At 66.8% G+C, this 24,867-nt stretch overlaps 4 protein-coding genes across 7 annotated transcripts; 1 reads left to right on the forward strand and 3 right to left on the reverse strand.

Annotated features, from left to right (window-relative positions):
• Window positions 1-257: 257 nt before the first annotated feature.
• B9D2 (B9 domain containing 2) lies at window positions 258-1,905 on the reverse strand. Of its 2 annotated transcripts, none has more exons than XM_075489961.1 (4): window positions 1,817-1,905; window positions 935-1,030; window positions 700-825; window positions 258-605 (listed from the first exon to the last, which is right to left on the reverse strand). In XM_075489961.1, exons 2-4 carry the CDS (start codon window positions 1,020-1,022, stop codon window positions 289-291), a joined length of 531 nt encoding a protein of 176 aa, XP_075346076.1. In that variant the 5' UTR covers window positions 1,023-1,030; window positions 1,817-1,905; the 3' UTR covers window positions 258-288. The 2 variants fall into 2 exon arrangements, with proteins under 2 accessions (XP_075346076.1, XP_075346075.1); XM_075489960.1 differs by lacking the exon at window positions 1,817-1,905 and adding an exon at window positions 1,687-1,736.
• Window positions 1,906-2,239: 334 nt separating this feature from the next.
• Window positions 2,240-3,677, reverse strand: EXOSC5 (exosome component 5). 2 transcript variants are annotated; one of them, XM_075489954.1, is made up of 6 exons: window positions 3,521-3,677; window positions 3,315-3,428; window positions 3,078-3,199; window positions 2,795-2,935; window positions 2,600-2,689; window positions 2,269-2,472 (listed from the first exon to the last, which is right to left on the reverse strand). In XM_075489954.1, the coding sequence occupies exons 1-6, from the start codon at window positions 3,642-3,644 to the stop codon at window positions 2,380-2,382; spliced, it is 684 nt and encodes a 227-aa protein (XP_075346069.1). In that variant the 5' UTR covers window positions 3,645-3,677; the 3' UTR covers window positions 2,269-2,379. The 2 variants fall into 2 exon arrangements, with proteins under 2 accessions (XP_075346068.1, XP_075346069.1); XM_075489953.1 differs by lacking the exon at window positions 3,078-3,199 and having other exon boundaries at window positions 2,240-2,472.
• Window positions 3,678-4,112: 435 nt separating this feature from the next.
• On the forward strand, window positions 4,113-11,315 carry BCKDHA (branched chain keto acid dehydrogenase E1 subunit alpha). The gene is made up of 9 exons (XM_075490071.1): window positions 4,113-4,210; window positions 5,067-5,225; window positions 8,167-8,253; window positions 8,349-8,457; window positions 8,565-8,726; window positions 8,821-9,027; window positions 9,113-9,254; window positions 9,357-9,528; window positions 11,099-11,315. Exons 1-9 carry the CDS (start codon window positions 4,124-4,126, stop codon window positions 11,267-11,269), a joined length of 1,296 nt encoding a protein of 431 aa, XP_075346186.1. The 5' UTR covers window positions 4,113-4,123; the 3' UTR covers window positions 11,270-11,315.
• Window positions 11,316-12,879: 1,564 nt separating this feature from the next.
• On the reverse strand, window positions 12,880-14,841 carry DMAC2 (distal membrane arm assembly component 2). 2 transcript variants are annotated; one of them, XM_075489951.1, is made up of 6 exons: window positions 14,768-14,841; window positions 14,066-14,229; window positions 13,699-13,779; window positions 13,482-13,615; window positions 13,236-13,398; window positions 12,880-13,137 (listed from the first exon to the last, which is right to left on the reverse strand). In XM_075489951.1, the coding sequence occupies exons 1-6, from the start codon at window positions 14,783-14,785 to the stop codon at window positions 12,969-12,971; spliced, it is 729 nt and encodes a 242-aa protein (XP_075346066.1). In that variant the 5' UTR covers window positions 14,786-14,841; the 3' UTR covers window positions 12,880-12,968. The 2 variants fall into 2 exon arrangements, with proteins under 2 accessions (XP_075346066.1, XP_075346067.1); XM_075489952.1 differs by lacking the exon at window positions 13,699-13,779.
• Window positions 14,842-24,867: the final 10,026 nt, after the last annotated feature.

The raw sequence follows: 24,867 nt of genomic DNA on the forward strand, positions 1-24,867 counted from the left end.
AACGGGGTCCTGGCCTTGGGGGGGGGGGGGCCAAGTGTCCCCTCCCTGGGGGACCCCAGTGTCCTGGCCTGGGGGGATCCGGTGTCCCCTCCCTGGGGGGACAACGGGGTTCCTGGCCTTGGGGGGGGGGGGGGGGGCCAAATGTCCCCTCCCTGGGGGGACCTTGGCGTCCTGTCCCCAGAGGACCCCGGTGTCCCCTCCCTGGGGGACCCCAGTGTCCTGGCCTGGGGGGATCCGGTGTCCCCTCCATGGGGGGGTCCCCGTCCCCGTGTGTCCCCCCCCCCCCCGCTAGCACTCGACGCCGTAGCGGCCGAAGTGCCGCAGGAGGACGCCGAGCTGCAGGTGGACGGTGCCGGCGGCCTCGGTGCGCAATCGGAATCGGTCGGCGGCGCCGGCGGTGACGGCTTCGGGGGCTCGGAGTTGGGGACCCCCCCCCACCAAACGTTGGCTCAAGCGTTCCCGCCAAGTCCCCCGCGGGCGCCAGGTGACGCAGGCCAGCGCGTGGCACCCGGGGGTGGCCGGTACGTGGCAGAAACCGTAGCCCAGCACCTCGTTGCGGCCCAGCCCGTCTTGGTGCCAGACCTGCAGGTGCAGCTTGGGCCAACCTGGGGGGGGGGGGGGGGGGGGGACACACACAGGGGGGCGTCAGGGACATCGGGGGGGGGACACGGGGGACGTGGCGGGGGACGCTCGCGGTACCTTGCAGCCCCTTGGTGGCAAAGTGGACGTCGAGGGGGTGACACCAATAGGCCACGTCGTCCGCCTGGGGGTCGTCCACTTGGGTCTGGCCGGACCCCAGCCCCGAAAGCAGCTTCCAGGCGCCGCCTGCGAGGGGGGGACAGGGACGGACACACAGACAGAGAGACAGAGGTGACGGCCACCCTGGTGTCACCCCCTCGCCGGCGTCCCCTAAAATCCCGGGGACCCCGCTCACCGGCGTGCAGCCCCCACTTGCAGAAGAGGCGGCGCTGGGGGAAGCCGCTGGCCCCCACGATCTGCCCGATGACGTGCACCTCCGCCATGCCGCTGCCTGCGGGGACGGTGGCGGGGGGACGGTGGCGGGGGGGGGACGGTGGCCGGGGGGGGACCCCCCACGGTGCCCCGGCCTCCCAGCAGGGCTGCAGGCCACCCCCTCAGCGCACCCCCCCCCATATCACCCCCGTCACAGCCCTCCTTGCACCCCCCATTTCTCCATCCCCCCCCTTGCACCCCCATCTCCTCCAGTGCACCCCCATAACCCCATAGCACCCCGTTATTGCACCCCCATAACCCCATTGCACCCCGTTATTGCACCCCCATATCCCCATCGCAGCCCCATAGCCCCCCCACATCCCCATTGCACCCCGTTATTGCACCCCAATATCCCCATCGCAGCCCCATAGCCCCCCACTGCACCCCCACATCCCCATCGCAGCCCCATAGCCCCTCACTGCACCCCCACATCCCCATTGCACCCCCACATCCCCACTGCACCCCGTTATTGCCCCCCAATATCCCCCATGGCAGCCCCATAGCCGCCCACTATTGCACCCCCCATCATTTCCCCCCGTGCACCCCCATAGCCCCCCAATCGCACCCCCCCGTTGCACCCCGTTATCGCACTCCCATTCCCCCAATCGCACCCCCATTGCACCCCCATATCCCCCCACCGCACCCCCATTTACGCACACCCCCCCCCCCCCACACCCCGGTGCTCGGCGCTGCGCACCGTAGCCCGCGCACGCGCACTGGGGCGCGCCAGCGCCCACCCCGGCCTCGCGCATGCGCGCTGCACGGCTCCCGGCCTCAGCTCTTCTCCCCCCCCCCCCCCCCTCACTTCCGGGGCCCGTTGCCGCGGCAACGCGCGGTCCCAACGCCACCGTCCCATTGGCCGCGCGGCCGCAAGCCCCGCCCAGGAAGGGGTGGACCCACTGGGGGCATGGCCCCTGCCGGCGCCGCCATCTTGGGAAGGTCACTCATAACTGAGACGCCATTGTTGGCGCCGCCATTTTGTGCGTACCGATGTGTGTCGCGGTGGCTTCTACACGCAGTCCGCCATCTTGAGAAGGTCACGGCGTGGCGCGCGCATAATTCAGGCGCCATCTTGAGTGTACCAGTGAGCGCGGTGATGCCGCACAGTGGCCGCCATCTTGGGTGTCCCGGGGGGGGGGGGGGGGGGGATGCCAGGACACGTGTCCCCACGCGTGTCCCTGTGTCCCCCGAAACTTGGGGGTACGGGGACGCTGGGGGGGCCCCTGTGCGGCGCTGGATGGACTCAGAGGCGCAGCAGAGGGGAGGGGGGGGATCCTTTACTGACTGCTGTGGGGGGGGGGCCAGGCCCGGTGGGGGGCGTGGGGGACAGCGGGGGACAGTCCGGCTGCCCCGGCGGGGTCCCCGGCGTCAGGACTTGGAGTATCTCCGCCGGACGGAGTCGCGGTAGAACTGAAAGATGGTGTCGGCGGCGCGCTGGGCCGCCGCGAGGCACTGCTGCATCTGGGAGGGGGAAAGCGGGGACCCCGCGGTGGGTGGGAGGGAGCGGCCCACCCCGTGGGGGGGGGTGTCTGCACCCCAAAACCACCACACCACACCCCCCCCCCGGGGAGGTCCCTGAACCCCTCACCTCCTCCACGGAGCAGCTGCCTTTGGTGGTGGCCGTCAGCACCTTCCTCTCGGCGCTGTCGATGGCGAAGGTGAGGACGGCGCGCGCCTCCTGCGAAGAACGGGGCAGGGGGGGGGGGGGGGGGGGGTCAGGAGGGCTTGGGGGGGGAGCCCCACGGGGTTTGGGGGGACCCCCACCCCCACCCCGGGTGCTCACCTGCTCCTGCCGGGTGGTGGGGTCGAGGACGATGGCACCGGTGGGGTCGAGGGCGCAGGTGACGCCGCAGAAGAGGGAGGAGAGGGGCAGCCCCGCGTCCAGCAGCCCCATGCAGGCAGCGTTGAGGCAGCAGGAGAGAAGCTGGGAGCGGGGGGGTGTCAAGGACGGGGAGGGGGGAAGGGGGAGGCCCCCCCCCAAACACAAACACAGCTCCACACACACACACCCCCCCTCCTTCCCCCCCAAATCACGGGCACCGGGCGGAGCTGCCCCCCAAGGATACGGAGCCGGCGTCGCTGAGCACCTGCAGGACGAGGGTGATGGCGGTGCGGGGGTGCAGCACCCCCAAAACCACCGCCTCGCAGGTCCGCCGCAGGAGCTGCTCCCGGCTGCGCTCCACCACGCCTGTGGAGGGGACCGGGGAGCCGGGGAGGGCTCAGCCGGGGGTCCCGCGGGGCCGGTGACAGCCCGGGGACCCTGCCGGGATGGGGTCGGGGGGGGATGGGGGGGGGACACCCACCTGGCAGCCCCACTTTGGGGCGCAGCAGCACCTCCAGCACCGCCCGGTCCGGGAGCTCCTTGCTGCCCTTCACCTCTGCGGGGCCGTAGAGCCCGGCCAGCACCGAGGTGTCGCCTGGGAAGGGAGCGGGGAGCGCGGTCACCGATGGGAGAACCGGGAGGGGAGCAGGGGGAGGCGGTGAGGGGAGGCCCCGCGGCCCGGCGCACCCTGCAGGAAGGCGGCCGAGCCGTCGGGCCGCGACAGCAGCCCCTGCTCGCAGGAGAAAGGCCGCAGGCAACACCCGCCACCCGCCGCCGCCATCTTCTCCTCCTCCTGCTCCGCCGCCGCCATGGCCGCCGCTTCCGCTTCCGGGGCGCGAAGCCGCGCCCCACCCCCCCTCCGCGTCTGACCACGCCCCTTAGCCTGAAACCCCGCTTCTGACCACGCCCCTTAGCCTCGAACCCCGCCCCGGCGGCCGAGGCCACGCCCCGCCGTTCGAACACGCCCCGAGGCCCCGCCCCGGGCCCGAGACAACGCCCCCGAAGCCCCGCCCCCTGCCCGAGGCCCCGCCCCGCAGTTTGAGCACGCCCCCGAGGCCCCGCCCCGCCCTTTGACCACGCCTCTAAGCCCCGCCCCAGGCCCTAGGCCACGCCCCGTCGTTTGAGCACGCCCCCGAGGCCCCGCCCCGCCCTTTGACCACGCCCCCGAAAGCCCCGTCCCAGGCCCGAGGCCCCGCCCCGCAGTTTGAGCACGCCCCCGAGGCCCCGCCCCCCCTTTGACCACGCCCCCGAAAAGCCCCGCCCCGGGCCCGAGGCCCCGCCCCTCAGAAGATGGCGGCGATGGCGGCCTGGCGGGCGCTGCGGTGGCGGCTCCTGCGGACCCCGGGCCCGGGCCCGGCCCGGCGCCTCAGCACCGCCGTGAGTGGGGCCGGGGACCGGCTTGTCCCCGCCGTGTCACCCCCCCGGGGCCCTCCACCCCCATGCGCGGGTCCCCACGTCCCCCCACCCCGTCCCCGTATCCCCGCGTCCCTCAGCCCTGTCCCGGTGTCCCCACGTCCCCGTGGGTGTCCCTTCACCCGGTGCCACGTCTCGGTGTCCCCACGGCCCCGTGTCACCCCCCACCCCGGTGTCCCCACGGCCCTGTGTCCCCACGTGTCCCCCCCACGCCGTCCCCGTGTCCCCTCCACCCCATCCCTGTGTCCCCACGGCCCCGTGTCCCCCCCATCCCTGTGTCCCCACGTCCCCGTGTCCCCCCAACCCCGTCCCTGTGTCCCCACGTCCCCCCAACCCCGTCCCTGTGTCCCCACGTCCCCCCCCACGCCATCCCCGTGTCCCCACATCCCCCCCACCCCATCCCTGTGTCCCCGTGTCCCCCCCACTCCGTCCGTGTCCCCACGTCCCCCCCCCCCATTCCCGTGTCCCCACATCCCCGTGTCCCCATGTCCCCCCCCACCCCCATCCCCGTGTCCCCGTGTCCCCCCACTCCGTCCCCGTGTCCCCACGTCCCCCCCCATCCCTGTGTCCCCACGTCCCCGTGTCCCCATGTCCCCCCCCACCCCCATCCCCGTGTCCCCCCGTCCCCGTGTCCCCCCACTCCGTCCCCGTGTCCCCACGTCCCACGCCCTCCCCGATCATTGGCCCTGCAGGGGGTGGGACAGGAGGGAGGCGCCTGGGGCCCCTTTTGGGGGGTTTTTGGGAGCGGGACAGGGCCGGGGGAGCCGGGGACAGGCAGGGGACATCCCGCTGTCGCTGTCCCCGGCCCCGGCCGCGGCAGGAGTTCCCCTCGCCGGAGGAGAAGCCGCAGTTCCCCGGCGCCTCGGCCGACTTCGCCGACCGGCTGGAGTTCATCCAGCCCAACGTCATCTCGGGCATCCCCGTCTACCGGGTGATGGACCGGCAGGGCCACATCGTCAACCCCGCCGAGGACCCCCAGGTCAGCCCCGCGGCGGGGGGACCCGAGGGGACAGGGACGGGGCGTGCCGGGCGCGCGGCGCCGGGAAACGGCAGCCCCAAGGCGCAATGCCTGGGGGCGGGACACGCCAAACGCGTCGTGTCTGGGTATGTGACACGCCAAACGTGTCACGTTCAGGCACGTGACACCCCAAACATGCGACGTCCAAGCATGTGGCACCCCAAACACGTAATGTGTGGGGACATGACACCCTGAACACGTAATGTGTGGGGACATGACACCCTGAACATGCCACAGCCAGGCTTGTGACACCCCAAACACGCAACATCCAAGCATGTGGCACCCCAAACACGTAATGTGTGGGGACATGACACCCCGAACATGTAATGTTTGGGGACATGACACCCCGAACACGTAATGTGTGGGGACATGACACCCCGAACACGCAATGCCTGGGGGCGGGACACGCCAAACGCGTTGTGTCTGGGTATGTGACACGCCAAACGTGTCACGTTCAGGCATGTGACGCCCCAAACATGCGACGTCCAAGCATGTGGCACCCCAAACACGTAATGTGTGGGGACATGACACCCTGAACATGTAATGTCTGGGGACATGACACGCTGAACATGCCACAGCCAGGCTTGTGACACCCCAAACACGCAACATCCAAGCATGTGGCACCCCAAACACGTAATGTGTGGGGACATGACACCCTGAACACGTAATGTGTGGGGACATGACACCCCGAACACGCAATGCCTGGGGGCGGGACACGCCAAACGTGTCGTGTCTGGGTATGTGACACGCCAAACATGTCATGTTCAGGCATGTGAGACCCCAAACATGTGACATCCAAGCATGTGGCACCCCAAACACGTAATGTGTGGGGACATGACACCCCGAACATGTAATGTCTGGGGGCGGGACACGCCAAACGTGTCGTGTCTGGGTATGTGACGCCCCAAACACGCAACATCTAAGCATGTGGCACCCCAAACACGTAATGTCTGGGGACATGACACTCCGAACACGTAATGTGTGGGGACATGACACCCTGAACATGTAATGTCTGGGGACATGACACGCTGAACATGCCACAGCCAGGCTTGTGACACCCCAAACACGCAACATCCAAGCATGTGGCACCCCAAACATGTAATGTGTGGGGACATGACACCCCGAACACGTAATGTCTGGGGACATGACACCCCGAACACGCAATGCCTGGGGGCGGGACACGCCAAACGCGTCGTGTCTGGGTATGTGACACGCCAAACGTGTCACGTTCAGGCACGTGACACCCCAAACATGTGACGTCCAAGCATGTGGCACCCCAAACACGTAATGTGTGGGGACATGACACCCTGAACATGTAATGTGTGGGGACATGACACCCTGAACATGTAATGTCTGGGGACATGACACCCCGAACACGCAATGCCTGGGGGCGGGACACGCCAAACACGTCGTGTCTGGGTATGTGACACGCCAAATGTGTCGTGTCTGGGTACGTGACACGCCAAACATGTCATGTTCAGGTATGTGATGCCCTGAACACGCCACAGCCAGGCATGTGACACCCCAAACACGCGACATCCAAGCATGTGGCACCCCAAACATGTAATGTCTGGGGACATGACACCCTGAACATGCCACAGCCAGGCTTGTGACACCCCAAACACGCAACATCCAAGCATGTGGCACCCCAAACACGTAATGTGTGGGGACATGACACCCCAAACATGTAATGTCTGGGGACATGACACCCCGAACATGTAATGTCTGGGGACATGACACCCCGAACATGCCAGAGCCAGGCTTGTGACACCCCAAACATGTCATGTTCAGGTATGTGACACCCCGAACACGCCACAGCCAGGCATGTGACACCCCAAACGTGTCATGTTCAGGTATGTGACACCCCAAACACACCATAGCCAGGCATGTGACACCCCAATTATGCAACATCCAAGCATGTGGCACCCCAAACATGTCATGTTCAGGGATGTGACGCCCTGAACACGCCACAGCCGGGCACGTGACACCCCAAACACACGACATCCAAGCATGTGGCACCCCAAACACGTAATGTCTGGGGACATGACACCCCGAACACGTAATGTGTGGGGACATGACACCCCGAACATGTAATGTCTGGGGACATGACACCCTGAACATGCCACAGCCAGGCTTGTGACACCCCAAACACGCAACATCCAAGCATGTGGCACCCCAAACACGTAATGTGTGGGGACATGACACCCCGAACACGTAATGTCTGGGGACATGACACCCCGAACATGCCAGAGCCAGGCTTGTGACACCCCAAACATGTCATGTTCAGGTATGTGACACCCCAAACACGCCACAGCCAGGCATGTGACACCCCAAACACGCAACATCCAAGCATGTGGCACCCCAAACACGTAATGTGTGGGGACATGACACCCCGAACATGTAATGTCTGGGGGCGGAACACGCCAAACGTGTCATGTCAGGGTATGTAACACGCCAAACGTGTCATGTTCAGGTATGTGGTGCCCTGAACACGCCACAGCCAGGCCTGTGACGCCCCGAACACGCGACATCCAAGCATGTGGCACCCCAAACACGTAATGTCTGGGGACATGACACCCCGAACATGCCAGAGCCAGGCATGTGACGCCCCAAACACGCGTCGTCTGGCGACACGACACCCCGAACGTGCAACGTCCAAGCCCGGGGCACCCCAATCGTGCGACAAGCAGGTCCGGGGTACCCCAAACCCGTGACGTCCCCCACGTACGACACCCCAAACACGTGCCACCCCTCTCCGTGGGACCCCGAACCCGCAGCACCCAGGCGCGCGACGCCCCACGGAGGCGGCAGCAAACGGCGTGACGCCGCGCGTCGGGGGAGAGCGGGGTGGGCCCCGCTTCCCGGGGGACACCCCAAAACCCCCGATGTCCCCCCCCCGCAGCTGCCCAAGGAGCTGGTGCTGAAGCTCTACAAGACCATGACGCTCCTCAACACCATGGACCGCATCCTCTACGAGTCCCAGCGCCAGGTAGGGACAACGGGGTGGGGGGACGACGATGACGATGACACCCCAAGAATGGGGACACCCCCCCAACACGCCGTGTGTCCCCCCCCCCCTCCCAGGGCCGTATCTCCTTCTACATGACCAACTACGGGGAGGAGGGGACGCACGTGGGCAGCGCGGCCGCGCTGGACGACACCGACCTGGTTTTTGGGCAGTACCGGGAAGCGGGTAAGGGGGAGCGGGCCCCGATTTGGGGGGCAGCGGGCTCGGGGCGGGGGGCTGTCCCCAATTTCATCGGTGTCATCGTGTGTCCCCCCCCCCCCCGCCACTTCCAGGCGTGCTGATGTACCGGGGCTACCCCCTGGACCTCTTCATGGCGCAGTGTTACGGCAACGCCAGCGACACCGGCAAGGGCCGGCAGATGCCGGTCCACTACGGCTGCCGCGACCGCCATTTCGTCACCATCTCGTCCCCGTTGGCCACCCAGATCCCGCAAGGTGCCTCGTCCCCGTCCCCCCGCCCTGTGTCGTGTGTCCCCCCCCCGGCTCTCCCCGAACCACCCCCCCGACCCCCTCCCTCCCTTCCCCGCAGCCGTGGGGGCCGCCTACACCATCAAGCGCGCCGACGCCAACCGGGCGGTGATCTGTTATTTCGGGGAGGGGGCGGCCAGCGAAGGGGACGCCCACGCCGGCTTCAACTTCGCCGCCACCCTCGAGTGTCCCGTCATCTTCTTCTGCCGTAACAACGGCTACGCCATCTCCACCCCGACCTCCGAGCAATACCGCGGCGACGGCATCGGTAAGGCGACGGCCGCGGTAAGGCGACGGCCGGGGGGTTTTGGGGTTCAGGGGCCGTACCCCAACTCATCCCCCGCTCCCCGCAGCGGCGCGCGGCCCCGGCTACGGCCTGATGTCTATCCGGGTGGACGGCAACGACGTCTTCGCCGTTTACAACGCCACCAAAGAAGCCCGGCGGCGCGCCGTGGCGGAGAACCAACCCTTTCTCATCGAAGCCATGACCTACCGGTACGCCGGGGCGGGGAGCGAGGCGGGGTGACGCACCCCAAAAATACTTTTTTAAGGGTTTTTTGGGGTTTTTTCTTATTTTTTTAACCTCTTCCCCGCCAGCATCGGCCACCACAGCACCAGCGACGACAGCTCGGCGTACCGGTCGGTGGATGAGGTGAATTATTGGGACAAACAGGATCACCCCATCTCCCGCCTGCGGCACTACATGCTGAACCGGGGCTGGTGGGACGAGGAGGAGGAGAAGGGCTGGAGGAAGAGCTCCCGCAAGATGGTAACAAGGGGGGGGGGGGGGGGGGGGATCCCCTGGGATCTGGGAGGGGATCCCCGGGATTGTGGGGAAGGGGATCCCTGGGATTTTGGGGAGGGATCCTTGGGATTTTGGGGAGGGGATCCCCGGGATTTTGGGGAAGGGGATCCCTGGGATTTGGGGGAGAGATCATCGGGATTTTGGGGAGGGGGATCCTTGGGATCTGGGGGAAGGGGATCCCTGGGATTTTGGGGAGGGGGATCCTTGGGATTTTGGAGAGGGGATCCCTGGGATTTTGGGGAAGGGGATCCCCGGGATTTGGGGGAGAGATCCTCGGGATTTTGGGGGGGGGGATCCCTGGGATTTTGGGGAGGGGGATCCTTGGGATTTTGGAGAGGGGATCCCCGGGATTTGGGGGAGAGATCCTCGGGATTTGGGGGGGGGGGGGATCCTTGGGATTTTGGAGAGGGGATCCCTGAGATTTTGGGGAAGGGGATCCCCGGGATTTGGGGGAGAGATCCTCGGGATTTTGGGGAGGGGGATCCTTGGGATTTGGGGGAAGGGGATCCCTGGGATTTTGGGGGGGGGGTCCCCGGGATATTGGGGAAGGGGATCCCCAGGATTGTGGGGAAGGGGATCCTCGGGATTTTGGGAGGAGAGGATCCCCAGGACTTTGGGGAAGGGGATCCCCGGGATTTTGGGGAGAGATCCTCAGGATTTGGGGGAAGGGGATCCCTGGGATTTTGGGGGGGTCCCCGGGATATTGGGGAAGGGGATCCCCGGGATTTTGGGGAGGGATTCCTGGAATTTTGGGGAAGGGATCCCTGGGATTTTGGGGGGAGGGATCCCTGGGATTTTGGGGAGGGATCCCCAGGATTTTGGGGAAGGGGATCCCCGGGATTTGGGGGAAGGGGATCCCCAGGATACTGGAGAAGGGATCCCCAGGATTTTGGGGAGGGGATCCCTGGGATTTTGGAGAAGGGGATCCCCAGGATTGTGGGGAAGGTGATCCTCGGGATTTTGGGGAGGGATCCCTGGGATTTTGGGGGGGGGGTCCCCGGGATATTGGGGAAGGGGATCCTCAGGGATTTTGGGGAGGGATCCCCGGGATTGTGGGGAAGGGATCCCCAGGATTTTGGGGAAGGGGATCCTTGGGACTTTGGGGGGGAGGGATCCCCAGGATTTTGGGGAGGGGATCCCCGGGATTTTGGGGAAGGGAATCCCCGGGATTTGGGGGAAGGGAATCCCCGGGATTTGGGGGAGGGATCCCCAGGATATTGGAGAAGGGATCCCCAGGACTTTGGGGAGGGGATCCCTGGGATTTTGGGGAGGGATCCCTGGGATTTTGGGGGGAGGGATCCCCAGGATATTGGAGAAGGGATCCCCAGGATTTTGGGGAGGGGATCCCTGGGATTTTGGAGAGGGGGATCCTTGGGATTTTGGGGGAGGGGATCCTCGGGACTTTGGGGGGAGGGGATCCCCAGGATTTTGGGGAGGGGATCCCCGGGATTTTGGGAGGAGGGGATCCCCAGGTCTCTGGGGAAGGGGATCCCCGGGATTCTGGGGAGGGAAAGGCACCGACGCTGCCCCGCAGGTGATGGAGGCCTTCGAGCAGGCGGAGCGGAAGCCGAAGCCCAACGTGCAGCTCCTCTTCTCCGACGTTTACCGGGAGATGCCGCCTCACCTGCGACGGCAGCGGGCGGCCCTGGAACGGCACCTCCAGCACTACGGGGAGCACTACCCCCTCGAGCACTTCGAAAAGTGACACCCCCCCCCGCCCCCGCACACAAATAAACCCGGCTCTGCGCCCGCCCCGGCTGCTCGGTGGCTGCGTTGGCAAAGGGGATGGACCCCCCCGGGGGATTAATACTCCGGAGAGGGGAATAGCACCCTTGGCGAGGGGGATTAATCCCTTTTGGGGGGGTTAATCCCTTTTGGGGGGGTTAATCCCTTTTGGGGGGGTTAATCCCCTTGGAGAGAAGAATTAATCCCTTTTGGGGGGGTTAATCCCCTTGGTGAGGGGGATTAATCCCTTTTGGGGGGGTTAATCCCTTTGGAGAGGGGCATTAATCTCTTTTGGGGGGGTTAAGCCCCTTGGAGAGGGGGATTAATCCCTTTGGAGAGAGGGATTAATCCCTTTTGGGGGGGTTAATCCCCTTGGAAAGAGGGATTAATCAATTTGGAGAGGGGGATTAATCCCTTTTGGGGGGGTTAAGCCCCTTGGAGAGGGGGATTAATCCCTTTTGGGGGGGATTAATCTCTTTTGGGGGGGTTAAGCCCCTTGGAGAGGGGGATTAATCAATTTGGAGAGGGGGATTAATCCCTTTTGGGGGGGTTAATCCCCTTGGCGAGGGGGATTAATCCCTTGGGGGTGGATTAGCCCCCTTGGAAGGGGGAAATAGTCCCCCTTTGGGGGGGATTAAACTCCTTGAGGGGGTAATTAATCCCCTTGGAGGCAGGATTAATCGCCTTGGAGGGGGGAAATACCCCCCTTTGGGGGGATTAAATTCCTTCTGGGGGTAATTAATCCCCTTGAAGAGACGATTAGCCCCCTTGGGGGGGGGATTAAACTCCTTGAGGGGGTAATTAATCCCCTCGGAGGCAGGATTAATTGCCTGGGAGGGGGGAAATACCCCCCTTTGGGGGGATTAAACTCCTTCAGGGCATAATTAATCCCCTTGAAGGGGGGGATTAAACTCCTTGAGGGGGTAATTAATCTTGGAGGAGGGCTTTAACCCTCTTGGGAAAGGAATTAATCCTCCTGTGAGGAGAATTAGCCCCCTTGGAGGGGGAATTAACTCCCTTGGGGGGGGGGAGCTTAACCACGTTGGAGCGGGGAATTAACCCCCTTGAGAAGGGATTAAACCCCTTGTACAGGGATTAAATCCCTTGAGGGGGGAATTAACCCCCTTGGGGTGCATAAACCCCCTTGGAAGGGGAAAGTAGCCCCCTCAGAGGGGGAATTAACCCCTTTTGGGGGGGATTAACATGGTTGGAGGAGTGAATTACCCCCCCTCGAGGAGGGATTAAACCCCTCGAGGAGGGATTAAATCCCTCGAGGAGGGATTAGACCCCTCGAGGAGGGATTAGACCTCTCGAGGAGGGAATTCATCTCCTTGAGGGGGGAATTAACCCCCTCGAGAGGGGATTAGCCCCCTCGGGGGGTACTAAACCCCTGGGGGGGGATTAGCCGGCGCTTCCCTGGTTCCCCCAGGAGCCATTATTGGGGTGTCGTCCCCCCAAAACCCTCACGGGAGCAGCTGGTTTCAAGCTGGGAACTTGGGGGGGGGGGGGGGGGGTCCAGCACCACCCTGAACGGGGCAAAAAGCGGAGAAACCCGTCGACCGCCGCCAAGAAAACCCAAATCCACGGAGGGAGGGGAGGCAGCGCGCAGCCACCGGGCATTTAATGCTCCAGGGGGGGGGCGGCGGGGCCCCCCTCCGCACCCCAAAACCCTGTCGGCCTCAGGCGGGGGGCTTTTCCCCCCCCGGCGGTGGCGGTGAATCCGTCCCCGTGCCGTCCCCAAGGTCCATGCCCAGGACCTGGCAGCCCGGCAGCATCTCCTCCAGCAGGATACGGACCAGCCCCGGGCTGGGCACCCGCACCCCTGCCACGTCCAGGCGCCGGAGCTCCCTGGGGTGGGGGGGTTACAGAGATGGGGGGGGGGTGGAAACCGGCACCGGGTGTGTGGGGGGGGGGGATCCCCGTGGTCCCCCGTCTCCTCTGCTCACCGGAGGTGGTGGAGGGTGGCCAGGCCCCTCTCGGTGACGCGGGGACACCGAGCCACCGACAGCTCCCGCAGGCTGTCCCCGAAGACGTGCAGCCGCCCCAGCGCCCAGTCGTCGAGGTGGGGGCACCCGCTCAGGTCGAGGTGCTGCAGCCGGGTCAGTGGCACTGGGGAGGCAGGAGGGGTGGTTTGGGGGGGGGGTCCCTAAGGGGTTTAGGGGGGTTTTGGGGGGGGGGGTCCTGGGGCTCACCCAGGTTGTCCAAGCCGTTGTAGTTGAGGGGGGTGCCGCTGAGGTCCAGGGCCACCACGGGGACGTCGCGGAGGCGCAGCACCTCAGGGCGCCAGAGGTTTTCCGGCCGGATCCAGCGTTCCTGCCCCTCAAATCTATGGGGGGGGGGGGGGGGAGATCAGGGTGAGGGCCTCCCCCCCACCCCGGGGGGCAACCCCGAAGCAGGGCAGGGGCTCACCTGACCCCCCCGCCGCAGGACAGGGTGAAGACGGCGGCCACCACGTTGTCACCGTAGGTGTCCCTGAGGAAGCCGCAGTACCTGGAGGGGGCGGGGGGGGGCAAGAGGAGGGGGTCTGCCCCTCTGCCTGTGCCCCACATATGGGGGGCCGGATTCAGCCCCCCCCCACCCCACAAGTAGAGGGGCCCCAGTCCAGCCCCTCTGCTCCTGCCCCACACACGGGGGACCCGACCGAGCCCCTCCACCCACGCCCCACAAGTCGTGGGGGCCCCAATCCCGCCTCTCTGCTCCCACCCCACAAGTGGGGGGGGGGGGACCGACCCAGCCCCCCCAACACCCCACAAGTTGGGGGGGGGGCCCCACGCACGCGTTCTTGCTCCGCAGCCGGTTCCGCTGCAGCCGCTCTCCCCAGGCCGCCGCTGCCTCCACCTCGTAGAACCACCGGCCCAGCCGCTGCAGCAGCCCCCCCGCCGCCCCCCGGCTCTGCCCGGGTGGGGGGCGCGGGGCGGGGGCCCCCCGACACCCCAGCACCTGCGGGGCGGGAGCAGGGCCGCCTCAGCCCCTGCCTCAGTTTCCCTCCCACGCTCCCAAACAGGCTCAGGAGCCGCCAGCCGAGGGGGGGGGTCACAGCAGGATTTAATTATAGCGGGGGGGGGGGGGCAAAAAGCTGCTCCCCAAAGGGGGGCACACAGGAAAATTGGGGGGGGGGGGGGGGACACGGCCAGGCCGGGTCTCATCCTTCTGCCTGCGCCCTGGGGTGCTGGTGTGTGTCCCCCCCCAAGGCCCCGCTCTCCAGGGGTGCCAGGTGGGGAGGGGTCGCAGGGGGAGAGGGGGCTGAGATAGACACCCCCCCCCCCCCCATTTGTGCTGGGTCGGGGGGCCCAGCCGCCCAGGCCTGCCCCCCCTTTTACGCCTTGGGGGTCCTGCGGAGAGGGCACAGGCCCCCCCCAGAACCCCGGGGATCCCTGGGGTCCCCCCCCCCTCCCCTGTCACTGTGGGGGGCCCTCGGGGGTGGGTGCCCCCCCCCCCCAGGAATACGTCTCCAAGGCGACGGGCGGGCACCACCTACCGCCCTCAGCGCCGCCATCTTGGCCGCGTCACGTGACAACCCCCCCCAGTATGCTCTCTCCGCGCATGCGTGGCAGAAATACCGCCCCCGCCGCCCGCAGCCCCGCCCTCTAGCGCCATAGCCCCGCCTGCTTGAGAGCGTAGCCACGCCCACACAGCCCATAGCCACGCCTGCTTGAGAGCGTAGCCACGCCCACACAGCCCATAGCCACGCCTGCTTGGAGAGCGTAGCCACGCCCACACAACCCGTTCAGTGTCGCCCCCTGGCGGTTCGGGGGTGTGATAGGGGGCAGGAGGCCTGGGGTCCCCCCCGGGGGGGGTCATGGGGGTCGGGGGGGGGGACACACACAGGGCGGCTGGGGGTCCCCCATATTGAAAGTGGGGTGAAATTGGGGGGGCAGGAGGCCTGGGTCCCTCCCGGGGGGGTCATGGGGGTCGGGGGGGGGGACGACACAGCACGGCTGGGGGTCCCCCATATTGAAAGTGGGGTGAAATGGGGGGGGGGGGGGGCAGGACGCCTGGGTCCTGTCCCCCCCCAGTGTGGCCGAGCAGCCTAGGGGTCGGGGGGGGGGGCAGGAGCAGCCTAGGGGTCGGGGGGGGGGGCAGAGGACCCCTGGGTCCCCTCCTCCCCCCGGGGACCCCCCCCCCCCGTCCCGGTGGGGTTCAGGGGGGGCGGGGGGGGCAGCCATGCTGCCAGGCGGGCTGCGATGCGCTGCGGGCACGGGGGGGGTGAGCTGGGCTGGCCCCCCCCGTGTGTGTGTGTGTCCCGTGTGTCCCCCCCCCGTGGGTGTGTGTCCCCGTGTCCCCCCCGTGTCCCCCCCCGTGTGTGTGTGTCCCCGTGTGTCCCCCCCCGTGTCCCCCCCCCGTGGGTGTGTCCCCCCGTGTGTCCCCCCCCCGTGGATGTGTGTCCCGTGTGTGTCCCCATGTCCCCCCCCGTCTGTGCCCCCCCCCGTGTGTCCCCCCCGTGTCCCCCCCCTCGTGTCCGTGTCCCCCGTGTGTGTCCCCGTGTCCCCCCCCCCGTGTCCGTGTCCACCGTGTGTGTCCCCGTGTCCCCCCCCGTCTGTGCCCCCCCCCGTGGGTGTCCCCCCATGTCCCCCCCCCGTGTCCCCCCCCGTGTCCCCCCGCCCCACTCACCTGGCGAGCGGCCCTCAGGGCCGGGGGGTCCCCGGGGCGGGGGGGGGCCACGTCAGCGCAGTGGGAGGCCCCCGCGATCAGCACCCCCGAGGGGCCCCCCCCCACGCTCAGCACGCGCCAGGGGGCCAGGGCGCCTGCGGGCAGCGGGGACCCTGGCACCCCGAAACCGTGGGGCACCCCGAAACGTGCGTGGCACCCCAGCTGTGGCACCCCGAAACTGTGTGGCACCCCAAAACGGTGTGGCACCCCGAAACGTGGCACCCTGAAACTGTGTGGCACACCAAAACGTGTGTGGCGCCCCAAAATGTGGCACCCCGAAACGTGCATGGCACCCCGAAACTGTGGCACCCCAAACCGTGTGTGGCACCCCAAAATGTGGCACCCCAAAACGGTGTGGCACCCCGAAACGTGCGTGGCACCCCAAAATGTGGCACCCTGAAACGTGCGTGGCACCCCGAAAATGTGGCACCCCGAAACTGTGTGGCACCCCAAAATGTGGCACCCCAAAACGGTGTGGCACCCCAAAACTGTGTGGCACCCCGAAACTGTGTGGCACCCTGAAATGTGCGTGGCACCCCGAAACGTGGCACCCTGAAATGCGTGTGGCACCCCGAAACGTGCGTGGCACCCCAAAATGTGGCACCCTGAAACGTGCGTGGCACCCCGAAACTGGGTGGCACCCCGAAACGTGCATGGCACCCCAAAACGTGGCACCCCGAAACTGTGTGGCACCCTGAAACTGTGTGGCATCCCGAAACGTGGCACCCCAAAACGTGTGTGGCACCCCGAAACATGCGTGACACCCCGAAATGTGTGGCACCCCGAAACGTGGCACCCCGAAACATGTGTGGCACCCCCAAACTGTGTGGCAACCCAAAATGTGGCACCCCAAAACATGTCACCCCGAAACGTGCGTGGCACCCTGAAACTGTGGTACCCCGAAACTGTGTCGCACCACAGCTGTGGCACCCCGAAACGCGTGTGGCACCCCAAAACGTGTCACCCCAAAACTGTGTGGCACCCCAAAACGTGGCACCCTGCTTGTGGCACCGTGCTGTGCCACACTGTGCCACGCTGTGCCATACTGGGCCATACTGGGCCATGCTGCACCATGCTATGCCACGCTGCGCCGTGCTGTGCCACGCTGTGCCATACTGGGCCGTACTGGGCCATACTGGGCCATACTGGGCCATACTGGGCCATGCTGCACCACGCTATGCCACGCTGCACCGTGCTGTGCCACGCTGTGCCATACTGGGCCGTACTGGGCCATACTGGGCCACGCTGCGCCACGCTGCACTGTGCTGTGCCACGCTGGGCCATACTGGGCCATACTGGGCCACGCTGCGCCACGCTGCACCGTGCTGTGACACGCTGGGCCATACTGGGCCGTACTGGGCCATACTGTGCCATACTGGGCCATACTGGGCCATGCTGCACCATGCTATGCCACGCTGCGCCGTGCTGTGCCACGCTGTGCCATACTGGGCCGTACTGGGCCATACTGGGCCATACTGGGCCATGCCGCACCACGCTATGCCACGCTGCGCCGTGCTGTGCCACGCTGTGCCATACTGGGCCGTACTGGGCCATACTGGGCCACGCTGCGCCACGCTGCACTGTGCTGTGCCATGCTGTGCCATACTGGGTCGTACTGGGCCATACTGGGCCATGCTGCGCCACACTATGCCACGCTGTGCCACGCTGCACCGTGCTGTGCCACGCTGGGCCATACTGGGCCGTACTGGGCCATACTGGGCCATACTGGGCCATACTGGGCCATGCTGCACCATGCTATGCCACGCTGCGCCGTGCTGTGCCACGCTGTGCCATACTGGGCCGTACTGGGCCATACTGGGCCATACTGGGCCATACTGGGCCATGCTGCACCACGCTATGCCACGCTGCACCGTGCTGTGCCACGCTGTGCCATACTGGGCCGTACTGGGCCATACTGGGCCACGCTGCGCCACGCTGCACTGTGCTGTGCCACGCTGGGCCATACTGGGCCATACTGGGCCACGCTGCGCCACGCTGCACCGTGCTGTGACACGCTGGGCCATACTGGGCCGTACTGGGCCATACTGGGCCATACTGGGCCATACTGGGCCATGCTGCACCATGCTATGCCACGCTGCGCCGTGCTGTGCCACGCTGTGCCATACTGGGCCGTACTGGGCCATACTGGGCCATACTGGGCCATGCCGCACCACGCTATGCCACGCTGCGCCGTGCTGTGCCACGCTGTGCCATACTGGGCCATACTGGGCCATACTGGGCCACGCTGCGCCACGCTGCACTGTGCTGTGCCATGCTGTGCCATACTGGGTCGTACTGGGCCATACTGGGCCATGCTGCGCCACACTATGCCACGCTGTGCCACGCTGCACCGTGCTGTGCCACGCTGGGCCATACTGGGCCGTACTGGGCCATACTGGGCCATACTGGGCCATACTGGGCCATGCTGCACCATGCTATGCCACGCTGCGCCGTGCTGTGCCACGCTGTGCCATACTGGGCCGTACTGGGCCATACTGGGCCATACTGGGCCATACTGGGCCATGCTGCACCATGCTATGCCACGCTGCGCCGTGCTGTGCCACGCTGTGCCATACTGGGCCGTACTGGGCCATACTGGGCCATACTGGGCCATACTGGGCCATGCTGCACCATGCTAGGCCACGCTGCGCTGTGCTGTGCCATACTGGGCCATACTGGGCCATACTGGGCCACGCTGCACTGTGCTATGCCACGCTGCGCCGTGCTGTGCCACGCTGGGCCATACTGGGCCGTACTGGGCCATACTGGGCCATACTGGGCCATGCTGTGCCACGCTATGCCATGCTGTGCCACGCTGCGCCGTGCTGTGCCACGCTGGGCCGTACTGGGCCATACTGGGCCATACTGGGCCATACTGGGCCATGCTGCACCATGCTATGCCACGCTGCGCCGTGCTGTGCCACGCTGTGCCATACTGGGCCGTACTGGGCCATACTGGGCCATACTGGGCCATACTGGGCCATGCTGCACCACGCTATGCCACGCTGCACCGTGCTGTGCCACGCTGTGCCATACTGGGCCGTACTGGGCCATACTGGGCCACGCTGCGCCACGCTGCACTGTGCTGTGCCACGCTGGGCCATACTGGGCCATACTGGGCCACGCTGCGCCACGCTGCACCGTGCTGTGACACGCTGGGCCATACTGGGCCGTACTGGGCCATACTGTGCCATACTGGGCCATACTGGGCCATGCTGCACCATGCTATGCCACGCTGCGCCGTGCTGTGCCACGCTGTGCCATACTGGGCCGTACTGGGCCATACTGGGCCATACTGGGCCATGCCGCACCACGCTATGCCACGCTGCGCCGTGCTGTGCCACGCTGTGCCATACTGGGCCGTACTGGGCCATACTGGGCCACGCTGCGCCACGCTGCACTGTGCTGTGCCATGCTGTGCCATACTGGGTCGTACTGGGCCATACTGGGCCATGCTGCGCCACACTATGCCACGCTGTGCCACGCTGCACCGTGCTGTGCCACGCTGGGCCATACTGGGCCGTACTGGGCCATACTGGGCCATACTGGGCCATACTGGGCCATGCTGCACCATGCTATGCCACGCTGCGCCGTGCTGTGCCACGCTGTGCCATACTGGGCCGTACTGGGCCATACTGGGCCATACTGGGCCATACTGGGCCATGCTGCACCACGCTATGCCACGCTGCACCGTGCTGTGCCACGCTGTGCCATACTGGGCCGTACTGGGCCATACTGGGCCACGCTGCGCCACGCTGCACTGTGCTGTGCCACGCTGGGCCATACTGGGCCATACTGGGCCACGCTGCGCCACACTGCACCGTGCTGTGACACGCTGGGCCATACTGGGCCGTACTGGGCCATACTGTGCCATACTGGGCCATACTGGGCCATGCTGCACCATGCTATGCCACGCTGCGCCGTGCTGTGCCACGCTGTGCCATACTGGGCCGTACTGGGCCATACTGGGCCATACTGGGCCATGCCGCACCACGCTATGCCACGCTGCGCCGTGCTGTGCCACGCTGTGCCATACTGGGCCGTACTGGGCCATACTGGGCCACGCTGCGCCACGCTGCACTGTGCTGTGCCATGCTGTGCCATACTGGGTCGTACTGGGCCATACTGGGCCATGCTGCGCCACACTATGCCACGCTGTGCCACGCTGCACCGTGCTGTGCCACGCTGGGCCATACTGGGCCGTACTGGGCCATACTGGGCCATACTGGGCCATACTGGGCCATGCTGCACCATGCTATGCCACGCTGCGCCGTGCTGTGCCACGCTGTGCCATACTGGGCCGTACTGGGCCATACTGTGCCATACTGGGCCATACTGGGCCATGCTGCACCATGCTATGCCACGCTGCGCCGTGCTGTGCCACGCTGTGCCATACTGGGCCATACTGGGCCATACTGGGCCATACTGGGCCATACTGGGCCATGCTGCACCATGCTAGGCCACGCTGCGCTGTGCTGTGCCATACTGGGCCATACTGGGCCATACTGGGCCACGCTGCACTGTGCTATGCCACGCTGCGCCGTGCTGTGCCACGCTGGGCCATACTGGGCCGTACTGGGCCATACTGGGCCATACTGGGCCATGCTGTGCCACGCTATGCCATGCTGTGCCACGCTGCGCCGTGCTGTGCCACGCTGGGCCGTACTGGGCCATACTGGGCCATACTGGGCCGTACTGGGCCATACTGGGCCACGCTGCGCCACGCTGCACTGTGCTGTGCCACGCTGGGCCATACTGGGCCATACTGGGCCATACTGGGCCATGCTGCGCCACACTATGCCACGCTGCGCCACGCTGCACCGTGCTGTGCCACGCTGTGCCATACTGGGCCGTACTGGGCCATACTGGGCCACGCTGCGCCACGCTGCACTGTGCTGTGACACGCTGGGCCATACTGGGCCGTACTGGGCCATACTGTGCCATACTGGGCCATACTGGGCCATGCTGCACCATGCTATGCCACGCTGCGCCGTGCTGTGCCACGCTGTGCCATACTGGGCCGTACTGGGCCATACTGGGCCATACTGGGCCATACTGGGCCATGCTGCACCATGCTATGCCACGCTGCACCGTGCTGTGCCGTGCTGGGCCATACTGGGCCATACTGGGCCATACTGGGCCATACTGGGCCACGCTGCACCATACTATGCCACACTGTGCCACGCTGCGCCGTGCTGTGCCACGCTGGGCCATACTGGGCCGTACTGGGCCATACTGGGCCATACTGGGCCATGCTGTGCCACGCTGCACTGTGCTGGGCCATACTGTGCCATGCTGGGCCATACTGGGCCATACTGGGCCATGCTGTGCCACACTATGCCACGCTGCGCCGTGCTGTGCCACGCTGTGCCACGCTGTGCCATACTGGGCCATACTGGGCCATACTGGGCCATGCTGTGCCACACTATGCCACGCTGTGCCGTGCTGTGCCGTGCTGGGCCATACTGTGCCATACTGGGCCATACTGGGCCATACTGGGCCATGCTGCACCATGCTATGCCACGCTGCGCTGTGCTGTGCCACGCTGTGCCATACTGGGCCATACTGTGCCATACTGGGCCATACTGGGCCATACTGGGCCACGCTGCACCATACTATGCCACGCTGTGCCACGCTGCGCCGTGCTGTGCCACGCTGGGCCATACTGGGCCATACTGGGCCATACTGGGCCACTGCAAGGCCTAAATCCCTGACAGCCCCTGACCCGGGCACAGACTCGCATGGTCTCGGTTTCGCTCATCCTTGTTCTCCTTTGTCCTCTCCCCCCGCCAAGATTTCGGGTTCGGGTCCCTGCTGGGGGGGGGGCGTCTCCCGCGACTGCCTGCCCCATAGCGCCGGGCAGGCCTCCAGCGCGCTCGTTAGGCTTCCTCGTTAAATCACGGCTAAGCGGAGCTCGGGACCGTTGCGCCGAAGAGAAGCACCGGAGAACCAGCGTAAATCGACCCCCCCGGTAACGTTCCGAGGCCGAAGGACCGATGGGCTACCCCCGTGGCTACGGAGACAGGCGGCCCAAAGTCCAACTAGCGGACACACTGGGAGCACTGGGATGCACTGGGACACACCGGGAGCAGCACCGGGAGCAGCACTGGACGCACCGGGAGCGGCACTGGGATGCACTGGGACACACCGGGAGCAGCACTGGACACACCGGGAGCAGCACTGGACACACTGGGAGCGGCACTGGGATGCACTGGGACACACCGGGAGCAGCACTGGACACACTGGGAGCGGCACTGGGATGCACTGGGACACACCGGGAGCAGCACTGGACACACTGGGAGCGGCACTGGGATGCACTGGGACACACCAGGAGCAGCACTGGACACACTGGGAGCGGCACTGGGATGCACTGGGACACACCGGGAGCAGCACAGGGAGCAGCACTGGACACACCGGGAGCAGCACTGGGATGCACCGGGAGCAGCACTGGACACACTGGGAGCGGCACTGGGATGCACTGGGACACACCGGGAGCAGCACTGGACACACTGGGAGCGGCACTGGGATGCACTGGGACACACCAGGAGCAGCACTGGACACACTGGGAGCGGCACTGGGATGCACTGGGACACACCGGGAGCAGCACTGGACACACTGGGAGCGGCACTGGGATGCACTGGGACACACCGGGAGCAGCACAGGGAGCAGCACTGGACACACCGGGAGCAGCACTGGGATGCACTGGGACACACCGGGAGCGGCACCGGGACTCACCAGGCCACACCAGGAGATGCACCGGGATGCACCGGGAGCAGCACTGGACACACTGGGAGCAGCACTGGGATGCACTGGGATGCACTGGGAGAAGCGCCAGGACACACCGGGACACACCGGGAGCAGCACTGGGACGCACTGGGACACACTGGAAGCAGCACCGGGACTCACCAGGGTGCACCGGGGAGATGCACCGGGATGCACCGGGAGCAGCACTGGGATGCACCGGGAGCAGCACTGGACACACCGGGAGCAGCACTGGGATGCACTGGGACACACCGGGAGCGGCACCGGGAGCAGCACTGGACACACCGGGAGCAGCACTGGGATGCACTGGGACACACCGGGAGCAGCACCGGGACTCACCAGGCTGCACCGGGAGCGGCACCGGGAGCAGCACTGGACGCACCGGGAGCAGCACTGGGATGCACTGGGACACACCGGGAGCGGCACCGGGACTCACCAGGCTGCACCGGGAGCGGCACCGGGAGCAGCACTGGACGCACCGGGAGCAGCACTGGGATGCACTGGGACACACCGGGAGCGGCACCGGGAGCAGCACTGGACGCACCGGGAGCAGCACTGGGATGCACTGGGACACACCGGGAGCGGCACTGGGAGCAGCACTGGACGCACCGGGAGCGGCACTGGGATGCACTGGGACACACCGGGAGCAGCACCGGGACTCACCAGGCTGCACTGGGAGATGCACCGGGAGCAGCACCGGACACACCGGGAGCGGCACTGGGATGCACTGGAACACACTGGGAGCAGCACTGGGATGCACTGGGATGCACTGGGAGAAGCGCCAGGACACGCCAGGACACAACAGGAGCAGCACTGGGATGCACTGGGACACACCGGGAGCAGCACCGGGACTCACCAGGCTGCACCGGGAGATGCACCGGGATGCACCGGGAGCAGCACTGGGATGCACCAGGAGCAGCGCTGGACACACCGGGAGCAGCACTGGGATGCACTGGGATGCACTGGGAGAAGCGCCAGGACACGCCGGGACACACCGGGAGCAGCACCGGCACCCACCGGCACACACCGGGCTCCGCTCGCTGCTCTTACGGGATCCACGGGCCCATCGTGGCGCGGGGGGGGGAAGTTTCGGTTTCCCTCGTGCCGGGAGGGGGGCAGGGGGCGCTGGGGGGGGCCGTGCACCCCAATAGCCCCCTCCCCCGCCCCCCAACCCCCCCCCCCCCCCCCGTGTGCGTGTGCACGGGCCCACGCAGGCCAGCGCGTCCCCACGCCGCGTGGCGTCGGCACCGGCCTGGATACGTCCCTGTCCCCGTCCCACCCGGGGGGGGGGGCACAGGCAGCCCCCGCCCTGGCACCGCCGCCCTCCTGATCCCCTTCCTTAGGGCCGTTAAACCGGGCTTAACCCTCTTCCCCGGCCCCCCCGGCCCCCCCGGCCCGGCTCAGCCCGGATTAGGCTCCATCTGCCCGGCCAGCACCCCCAGCCCTGCTGGCAGGGCCTGGGTTAACCCCCGGGGGGGGGGCAGGACCCCCACCTGCACGGCCCCCCCGCCCCCGGTGCACAGACACCCCCCGCCATGCGCAGGGACCCCCCCCACAGGGCACCCCAGGGACCCCCCCATGCACAGACTCCCCCCCATAGCACTCTAGAGACCCCCCCATGCACAGACACCCCCCCCAGAGCACCCTAGGGACCCCCATGTGCATAGACCCCCCCCCCAGGGCACCCCAGGGACCCCCCCATGCACAGACCCCCCCCCTCAGGGCACCCCAGGGACCCCCCCATGCACAGACCTCCCCCCCCCCAGAGCACCCTAGGGACCCCCCCGTGCACACACCCCCCCCCCAGGGCACCCCAGGGACCCCCATGTGCACAGACCCCCCCCCAGGGCACCCTAGGGACCCCCCCATGCACAGACACCCCCCCCAGGGCACCCCAGGGACCCCCCCATGCACAGACCCCCCCCTCCAGAGCACCCTAGAGACCCCCATGTGCACAGACCCCCCCCAGGGCACCCCAGTGACCCCCCCATGCACAGACCCCCCCCCCCAGAGCACCCTAGAGACCCCCCCGTGCACAGACACCCCCCCCCCAGGGCACCCCAGGGACCCCCATGTGCACAGACCCCCCCCCCAGGGCACCCCAGGGACCCCCATGTGCACAGACCCCCCCCCAGGACACCCCAGGGACCCCCCCATGCACAGACC

Source organism: Mycteria americana, unplaced genomic scaffold, assembly GCF_035582795.1.
Source record: "Mycteria americana isolate JAX WOST 10 ecotype Jacksonville Zoo and Gardens unplaced genomic scaffold, USCA_MyAme_1.0 Scaffold_43, whole genome shotgun sequence".
Taxonomy (NCBI): domain Eukaryota; kingdom Metazoa; phylum Chordata; class Aves; order Ciconiiformes; family Ciconiidae; genus Mycteria; species Mycteria americana.

What these genes read in the sequence shown, in the direction of transcription:
- B9D2 (XM_075489961.1), bottom strand. Translation starts at nt 1,022, where the DNA reads ATGGCGGAGGTGCACGTCATCGGGCAGATCGTGGGGGCCAGCGGCTTC. An exon ending in CAAGTGGGGGCTGCACGCCG is followed by an intron (nt 826 to 934) that starts GTGAGCGGGGTC and finishes CCCCCCTCGCAG; the next exon opens with GCGGCGCCTGGAAGCTGCTT. An exon ending in TGCCACCAAGGGGCTGCAAG is followed by an intron (nt 606 to 699) that starts GTACCGCGAGCG and finishes CCCCCCCCCCAG; the next exon opens with GTTGGCCCAAGCTGCACCTG.
- EXOSC5 (XM_075489953.1), bottom strand. Translation starts at nt 3,644, where the DNA reads ATGGCGGCGGCGGAGCAGGAGGAGGAGAAGATGGCGGCGGCGGGTGGC. An exon ending in CTCGGCCGCCTTCCTGCAGG is followed by an intron (nt 3,429 to 3,520) that starts GTGCGCCGGGCC and finishes CTCCCTTCCCAG; the next exon opens with GCGACACCTCGGTGCTGGCC. An exon ending in CCACCACCCGGCAGGAGCAG is followed by an intron (nt 2,690 to 2,794) that starts GTGAGCACCCGG and finishes CGTTCTTCGCAG; the next exon opens with GAGGCGCGCGCCGTCCTCAC.
- BCKDHA (XM_075490071.1), top strand. Translation starts at nt 4,124, where the DNA reads ATGGCGGCGATGGCGGCCTGGCGGGCGCTGCGGTGGCGGCTCCTGCGG. An exon ending in CCCGGCGCCTCAGCACCGCC is followed by an intron (nt 4,211 to 5,066) that starts GTGAGTGGGGCC and finishes CGGCCGCGGCAG; the next exon opens with GAGTTCCCCTCGCCGGAGGA. An exon ending in TCTACGAGTCCCAGCGCCAG is followed by an intron (nt 8,254 to 8,348) that starts GTAGGGACAACG and finishes CCCCCCTCCCAG; the next exon opens with GGCCGTATCTCCTTCTACAT.
- DMAC2 (XM_075489951.1), bottom strand. An exon ending in CGGCTGCGGAGCAAGAACGC is followed by an intron (nt 13,780 to 14,065) that starts GTGCGTGGGGCC and finishes CGCCCCCTCCAG; the next exon opens with GTACTGCGGCTTCCTCAGGG. An exon ending in GCCACCCTCCACCACCTCCG is followed by an intron (nt 13,138 to 13,235) that starts GTGAGCAGAGGA and finishes CCCCCACCCCAG; the next exon opens with GGAGCTCCGGCGCCTGGACG.